General features: G+C 66.1%; 1 protein-coding gene across 1 annotated transcript; it reads left to right on the top strand.

Annotated features, from left to right (window-relative positions):
• Positions 1-1,100: 1,100 nt before the first annotated feature.
• On the top strand, positions 1,101-7,912 carry B4GALT2 (beta-1,4-galactosyltransferase 2). The gene is made up of 7 exons (XM_080406175.1): positions 1,101-1,313; positions 3,653-4,039; positions 4,401-4,636; positions 4,710-4,900; positions 5,172-5,294; positions 6,300-6,404; positions 6,567-7,912. The coding sequence occupies exons 2-7, from the start codon at positions 3,724-3,726 to the stop codon at positions 6,715-6,717; spliced, it is 1,122 nt and encodes a 373-aa protein (XP_080262301.1). The 5' UTR covers positions 1,101-1,313; positions 3,653-3,723; the 3' UTR covers positions 6,718-7,912.
• The last annotated feature ends 280 nt before the right edge of the window (positions 7,913-8,192 follow it).

The following is an 8,192-nucleotide window of genomic DNA, read 5'->3' as shown; positions in this document are numbered from 1 at the left end:
TCAGCTTGGCTTTCAGGGATGGGTCTCGCCCTGCCCTGCCTTGGCTCGATAGAAATCTACCTGCTGTCAGAAGTCTCCCTCCGCAAGGTGCTTTCCCACCCTCCATGTCCAGCCTGTGTGTTATCACGGCTTTGGCAGGGGAATGTGCTCCAGGCTTGCCCACAGGCCCCTTGTGAGGATGCGAGACCCACCAGGGCTGGTCTCAGGGTGGCCCATGGCCCGCCTCTTGCAGTCACCAGCCGTGACCTGGGCGCACTCGGTGATCTCTTGTCCTAGGGGCACGCGTGCTCTTTGGTTCTGCGCCTTGTGTCACTTTAGGAGCAGCACGAGTTGGAAGATGACTTGGTGACGGTGTGTAAGTACCCGCAGGCGATATGCCACCTGCCAAGGAGCCGAACCCAGAGCTGGAGGCAGAAGTCGGGCAGCTTTCCCAGGGCTTGCCTGCAGGGTGGAGCAGGGCTGGGCTGGGTGGGCGCCAGTCCCGCCTGAAGGTTGTCTTCTGAGGGGAGCGGCCGTGGGGCAGAGGGAGAGCCCCGGCTGGGTGAGCGGCCAGGCGCGGGGCGCGCAGAGGCCTCGGAGGGCAGGGGCTGCGCAGAGCGGGCACAAATGCCGTGGGGCGGCGGGCAAGAAGTGAGGGGCTGTGGGCAGCGCCAGAATTCCCGGTGGTGGGTCGAAGTGGCGATGGGACCAGCCCAGGACCCTACGGCCATGCTGTCGTGGTAGGGAGAGCGGAATTCTCGGTGTTTCCTAGCAATGGAGCCCGGGGGGCGGGGGAAGGAGCCACAGATGGGTTGCGGCGGGTGCTGAGCCAGCACCGACGCGCGGGGACGCGGGAGTCGCCCCGGGGGGGGGCCGTGAAAGCGCCGCCGCCCGCAGCGGGCGGGAGGGGAGGGACACCGGGGGACCCCGTCCCCGTGGCCGCGGGGCTCCTCGGAGGGTCCCCGGTGCCGCGCGGGGGCCGCGGGCTGAGCGCCGCGGGGCGGGGCGGGGGCGCGGCGCCTCCCGGGGGGTCCCGGTCCCCGCGGGGCTGCCCCGGCCCGGCGGCGGCGCGGTCCCGGGGCGCGGGGCGGGCGGTGGCGGCGGCCCCGCCCGGTGCGGCGGCGGGCGGAGCCGGCGTGCGGGCGCGGCCCCGTCTCCCTGCGGCTCTCGGCGGTGCGGCGGCCCGGCCGGCAGGGCCCCCCGCAGCCCCGGGCATGGGAGCCCGCGGGCCGGCGGCCGGGGCTGGAGGAGGAAGAGGAGGAAGAGGAGGAGAAGGAAGCGGCGGCGGGGGCCGCTGACCGGCGCCGGGGCGGCGCGGCAGCCCCGAGGCCGCGGTGAGTGGAGCGGCGCGGACAGGCCTGGCCGGGTGGGGGAGGCCCGGGATGCCACCGGGGGATGTGATCCCGGTCACTTATGGGTGGTACCGCCCCGGCTCTGGAAGAAGCCTCTTTTTGAGGTTGTTTCTCGTTTTTTAATAAGTTTGTGTGTGTGTTGGTGACTGGGAAAAATGGGGGTGGGGTGGGGGGGTGGGGGTGTTGCATGCACCCCTTCGCCCTGCTTTATGGCCGGGAGGAGGCCACCTTTGGTGGCACCGGGGCCATCAGTTGTCCCTGCACCTCCCTTCTCCCAGCCCAGGAATGTCCTGCGGGAAGGATGGGGCTCATAGGGAGGACCATGGAGCATCCCCTCCAAAACAAGCATCACCAGCCCTATGGCACACACCGCACCGGGGTGAATCCCTGGGGACCAGCTCCCCAACCCCGGGTTGCTTTCGGCCCCTTGCACCCTGCAAAGACGCTGCGATGGGGGCAGATGACATCATGTTTCATAGCCCCCTGCTTAGCGCGTGTTTTTAAGCCCACTCATGTTCATGAGATCCTGTGGCCGCCGTTCATGGAGTGCTTCGCTTTTGTTCCCGTTGAGCATCACTCTCTACTTGCCTCGTGGACCGCCCTGCTAAAGGGTCCCTACAACCCGCTCTTATTCCTCCCTAGCACCTCCCTGCCTGGCTGTTCAGACGCCACTGCTCCATGTGCTGCCTGCTGCGAGGGTTTTTGAGGAGGGTTTCTGGCAGGCGCTGGTGGGGGGGCAGATAGGTCCCTGTGTCAAGGGCTGTGCTGGGTGACAGGGCGCTGTGACTGTGAGAAGGTTTGGGAGATAATGGCAAAGCTGGCTTTTCTCCAGAGGGCGACTTTCTAGAAAAAACCTGGATGAAGGGTTGGGGTGCCGGCATGTGCCAGGAGACCCCTGCCCACGGGAACCCCGCTCCACATCCTACAGAGAGAGAGGGCGGACGCATTTGGGGCACTGGGCTCGGAGCCTTTTCAAGCACCTCCCTGCCTGCCAGCCAGTGGGCTCCTGCCAGCACCCCGCTGCCTGCCAGGGACAGCCCTGCGGCTGCGAGAGGGCAGCTGGAGCAGAGTTGGGCAGGGGGTCCTGCTTCGCACCTCTGCTCCGATCCCTGCTCCCAGCCCGTGCTGCTGTCACTGCCCGCTCGCCCTGCAGCTCCCTGGGGGGCCCCACTGGCCAGGGCTGGCAGCTGCTGGTGGGCTGGCCCCAGGCCCTGGGCTGGTTGCCAGCACCCTCAGGTCCTAGCTGCGCTCCGGCTGGGGGGTCCTGCCGCGGCTCCCAGGCCGCTGGGACGCCCCCCAGGATTCCTGCAGTGGCACTGGCCTGTCCCTGGGTCTCTGAGACCTTGTGAACCCCTGTGCCTGTCCCTTGCATTTGCCTTGTCTTGTCCAAGCAACTTCCCTGAGAGCGGGGACTGGGGCAGGGACCAGGGCAGGAACTGGAGTGCCCAGCCATGCTGTGGCCCGAGCCCGACAGTGGCGGGGCTGGGAAGGGCCAGACACGGTTTGGCTCAGCTGGGGCCCTCCAGTGACTCTCCCGGCTGCCTTCCCAGCAGGGCTCTGGCCCAGCTCCAGGTGTCATGTGGGAGATAAGGGGACCCTGGCTCCCAGCAGCTCCCAGCGTCCCGGGGCCTCGCCACCAGCAGCAGGAGGAGAGAGGACCCACACTGCTGGCTGTAAGCTGGACCCCCCTGGACATGGCAGGGACCCCCACCCCAGGGGCTGGGACGTCCCACTCGGCTTGGCTCGGTGTCTGCCATGCTGCTGCTCGCCACGCTGGCTGCTCCGAGGAGGGCCCCGCTGGCAAGGCATTTGCTGCCGGCCCCGCTTCCGTGCCGCTGCTGGGGTGGCAGCACTGGGGGTGGGGGGGGTGGGGTATGGGGAGCAGGGAAATAGGGTGCCTCCAAAAGGGGTGGCTGGTGGCGACACCCACGGCACCCTTGGGACATCCCCGTCTGGCTGCGTTTTTGGAAAGCGTGACCTTCTCCAAGGGCCCAGCATCCACAGAGGCTCTCTGTGGCACGTGTCGGGGTATCCCCATCGCCTGCTGGAGGGGATGAGGAGTGGATCTGGCCTGGGCTTGGCCTTGGGAAGCAGGGAGGAGACTTGCTGCGTGGGGCTGGGGTCATCTTGTGTCTTTATGGCTGTGCCTTCAGAGGAGGGGTCCAAGCACAGCATCCCCCCCCAGAGTGCTCTCTGGCATACTAACCTGCGAGCCCATCACCTCTGCATCAGGCCTGTGCTGCTTCCACTGCCCTAGTGTCGTTCAGGCTGGGGTTGGGGGCTCAGGCTGGGACTGTCCTGAACATGGGGTGTCTCGGTAGGATTGGGACCGTGGCTGGAGCCGCCTCCCTGCCCCGCTGAGCGCACATGTCTGCCTGCTCATGCCCGGAAGATGACCAGGCTGCTCTTGGGGGTGACCCTGGAAAGGATTTGCAAGGCCGTGCTGCTGCTCTGCCTGCTCCACTTCGTCATCATCATGATCCTCTACTTCGACGTCTATGCGCAGCACCTGGACTTCTTCAGCCGCTTCAACGCCAGGAACGCCTCGCGCGCCCACCCTTTCTCCAACTCCTCCCGCCCCAACAGCACCGTCCCCAGCTACGGGCCAGCTGGTGCTGAAGCCCCGTCCCCCAGCGCAAAGCCCAGCGCCAACCAGTCCGCCACTGAGAAGCCCTTGCAGCCCTGCCAGGAGACACCTCCTGGGTTAGGTGAGAAGTGTGGGGTGAGCATAGGGAGGGAGTTGGGCTCTGGCTCCAAGTGTGGGGCTGAAGTGGGTGCCCATGGGTGGCGTCCTTGCCCCCTGGGCTCTAGGCATAGCTTCCCAGTGGTCCCAGGGGCGGAGCAGTGGAGAAACTCCCGCCTGGAACTGGTACCAGGATAGCTGGTTTTGGGTTTTATTAGCAGCTTACCCAGTCTCTCTGCACTGTTTGGGAAAGGTTTTGGGTGTCCTCTGCCCTCGGTAGTGCCGGTCCCCCTTGCAGGTCCCCCTCACTGTTTGCTCTGCTGCGGGTGACCATGACCCTGACCATGTCCTGTCCTGTGGGCATCATCCTGCCCTCCCTCTTGCAGTCGGGCGCCTGCTCATTGAGTTCAGCTCTCCCATGAGCATGGAGCGGGTGCAGCGGGAGAACCCCGATGTGCGCCAGGGTGGCAAGTACACCCCTCCGGACTGCCTGCCCCGGCAGAAGGTGGCCATCCTCATCCCCTTCCGGCACCGTGAGCACCACCTCAAGTACTGGCTGCACTACCTGCATCCCATCCTGCGCCGGCAGAAGGTGGCTTATGGCATCTACATCATCAACCAGGTGAGAGGGGCGAGGGCGACGGGGTAGTGGGGCTGGGGTGGGCTAGTGGGTATCACTGAGCTCTGCCCTGCAGTTTGGTGAGGACACCTTCAACCGGGCCAAGCTGCTCAACGTGGGGTTCCTGGAGGCTCTCAAGGACGATGAGGAGTATGACTGCTTCATTTTCAGTGATGTGGACCTCATCCCCATGGACGACCGCAACCTCTATCGCTGCTACGAGCAGCCGCGGCACTTTGCCGTTGGCATGGACAAGTTTGGGTTCAGGTGTGTGCCCTGGGGTGCCGCAGTGTTTCCACCCCGGCAGGGCTGAGGTGGCCTTGCCAGGATGACACTGGGGCCACCAATCTCAGTTTTCACCTGGAACAGGCATGGGGTTGCTGGTTGGGATTGTGGACGTGGGATGGGAAGAGGGCACAGAGCCCTGAGTGGGAGGGTGACACGGGGGAGGGCTGGTGCTTGTCCCTGGAGGTCCCCATGGGGCTGACCCCCATCCTGGCCTGTCCCTGGGGCTGAACTGTTTGCATTCAACCTGCAGGCTGCCCTACGCTGGCTACTTCGGAGGCGTCTCTGGGCTGAGCAAGTCCCAGTTCCTGAAGATCAACGGCTTTCCCAATGAATACTGGGGCTGGGGAGGAGAGGACGATGACATCTTTAACCGGTAGGTGCTAACCCCTTGCCAGCCCTTTCTGGCTGGGGTGTGCTGGGGGCTCCCCGCTGAGCCCCGACCTGCCGCCCTCACCAGCGCCGGGACTCCCCATTTTGCAAGGGACGTGCATGGCGCACGCCACACTGGAGGAGGGATTTAATTACCCTCTGCCTCCAGGGCTGGTGACCTTCACGGGGCCGTGGGGCACCCACATGCTCTCCTCATGGCTGAGCCCCCTCCACAGCATGGTGGGGCCCGGCCCCCTCGGGCGGTGGTAGGAGCTGTGCCGGGGCGGTGTGCCTGCGGGCTCCGCTCCAGGCCAGGGCCAGGATGCTAAACTTGGAAGCGTCTCGATGGCGGCTGAGCCGAACAGGCATTTCGGCCAGCAGCCGGCAGGCCGCAGCACAGCTGCGTGCAGCACCGGGGCGAACCCCCCCGCAGGCACCCCACCTTGGGTGCGTTGGGTGCTGGAGCTGGAGAGTTGCCACCTCATCTCCTGCGGGTTTCCCCACGGCACTGCCACAGCTGGTGGCACACAGCCAGCCCGTAACGGCCAGGCGAGCAAAACGCCCCTCGCATGGGCAGGGGTGACACGGTTGCGATTTCCATGCAAGGTGGGCTCAGGGTGGGGAACAAGCAGCATGTGGAGCTCTGGGAGAGAGCTTCAGGCAGCCCTTAATTTGTGGGGAGGGCCCCGAGGGAAGGGCCCGGCACCGGCATTTGGAGAATGTAAAGGGCAGGGGCTGTGGAGGGGGGGACGGCTGTCGGCGTGGGCTCAGCACGGGGCTGGCCGCAGCTGCCGGCCCTTGGAGCTGGAGGCCTCTGGACGGGAGCGGTGCTTGGGGCACCCAGCGCCCTCAGTCATGGCACCGGCCTCGCCGTGACCTGGCTTTGCTCATCTTGGCTTGGCATGGCCCTGTTTAACAAGGGGCAGGTTTATTTGGCCTGGGGGCTGACCCTGGAGGTCTCCGAGCCAGGGAATGTCCCACACTGATTCCCCCTGCTCCTGCCCCCCAGCATCTCCCTGAACGGCATGAAGGTGTCGAGGCCCGACATCCGCATCGGGAGGTACCGCATGATCAAGCACGAACGTGACAAACACAACGAGCCCAACCCGCAGAGGTGAGTGAGTGCAGGGGCCTGGCCAGCCGGGATGCCAGGCAGTCGCTGGGATGCCTCTGGCTACCAGCTCCCCTACTCTGCGCACCCCCACGGAGGTCCAGCACCGCTGGCACCATGGCAAGCACCCCCCTCCCCACCTCATCGCGCTCCCCTTTCCACCAGATTCACTAAGATCCAGAACACCAAAATGACGATGAAGCGGGACGGGATCAGCTCGCTGCAGTACCGGCTGGTGGAGGTCTCGCGCCAGCCCATGTACACCAACATCACGGTGGAGATCGGCCGGCCACCCCCGCGCCTGGCCCGGGGCTAGCGCTTGTGCCGCCGGCAGAGCCGCCAGGAGCCGGCTCTGTGGCCGGGCTGGCTGGGCACCGTGTTTGCCCCGGCTCGAGAGCCAGGACTGGCTGGGGATGTTTTCTGCCTACTCTGCTGCCTTCTGGAGACGGCCACCCCCCAGCCGGGCCCTCGGTGCCCAGGATTTCTCTGTCCCCTCCCCGTCCCCATGAGTGTGTTTGCAGGACCCCCGCCCCATACTCAGTGTGTTGGCGGATGAGCCCGGCTGCCCAGCGTGCGGCTCCTGGCACAGAGGGAGGGGGCAGCCCCAGCCCTGGCAAGGAGCCCCCTGCCCATGCCAGCTCCTGCCTGCACCCCAGGTGGGGAGGGTGAGATCCCGCTGCTCTGGGAGAGCTGGGGGGTCCCCACCAGCACTGCGAGAAGCGGGGTGCAGGCTTCCCCCTTCACCAGTGCTGGAGCTGCTGCTGCCCCAGCCGGGGTGGGAGCAGCCTGGGCCCCCCTGAGCAGGCAGGGTCGGGGTGAGGTTGCCACCCGGGCCAGGCGCTGCCTGTGCTGCTGGGCACACAGACGTGGCTCGCTGTCTTCCTCTGCTTTAGTCTGGTGCTTAGAGCCGGGCTCTGCCTCAGCTCTGCCAAACAGAGACCTCTGGTTAGCGAATGCCCCTCGCTGTGCCTCAGTTTCCCCAGGGCTGGTGGGGGGAAGCCGTATTCTGTCCCCCCTCCCCAAAGGCAGATGCTGTGTGCGTGTGCAGCCCCCGCCGGTGGCTGCCCTCACCTGCCCTCCCCGTTTTGTGGGAGGGTGGGACTCATTTGAACCCCCCCAACCCCTCTTGGTGGTGGCTGGCATGGGGGGGTGCGCTGCCCCACAGCTCCCTCCAGCAGTGGGTGCCCCACAGGCGGTTTGGGGGCCACTGGGGTCTCCCCCTTCTCTGGCTCCCCACCTCCAAGCCTGGGGCAGGGGGACTGCAGGCAGGAGAGGCCGGGGCCGTGCAGGGCAGGTGCCCTGTGCCCCTCCATGGGACAGGAAGGCCCGGCACCCCGCACCCCGCAGGGGGCCGGCAGCAGTGGGGTTGCAAGCGGGGCAGCACGCCAGGGTGGGGGGCACCGGCGACTTTTGTACATTTGAATGTCTGACCCTTTTTTTCAGCGTACGTTGAATGCAGCGTTCGGTCGTAGAGACCGGGGGTTTTGTATTTAATAAAAGTTTCAAAAGTTTGCAGGGTTTGTAGGGCTGGGGAGGGGGCGGGGAATCACCATGAGATGGAGCAATTTCAGCATCTAGTGGGAAGGGGTCTGGGGGGCAACGCTGTCTGCCAGCTCTAACTGGGGGCTGGGAGGCAAAGCCCCCCTGCCCTGCTCAGCCCTGGAGCCTTTCCAGCTCACCCAGCCATGGAGCAGCACTGGGGCATCCCTGCCCCGCAGGTGCCCAGGGCACACATGGGGCAAAGCTGGCTGCTGTCACCATGCCACGGATGCTTGCTGCACCTCCCTGTCC

This window comes from Falco punctatus, assembly GCF_963210335.1.
Source record: "Falco punctatus genome assembly, chromosome: 11".
Taxonomy (NCBI): domain Eukaryota; kingdom Metazoa; phylum Chordata; class Aves; order Falconiformes; family Falconidae; genus Falco; species Falco punctatus.
This window is presented reverse-complemented; position numbering and strand designations above follow the sequence as displayed.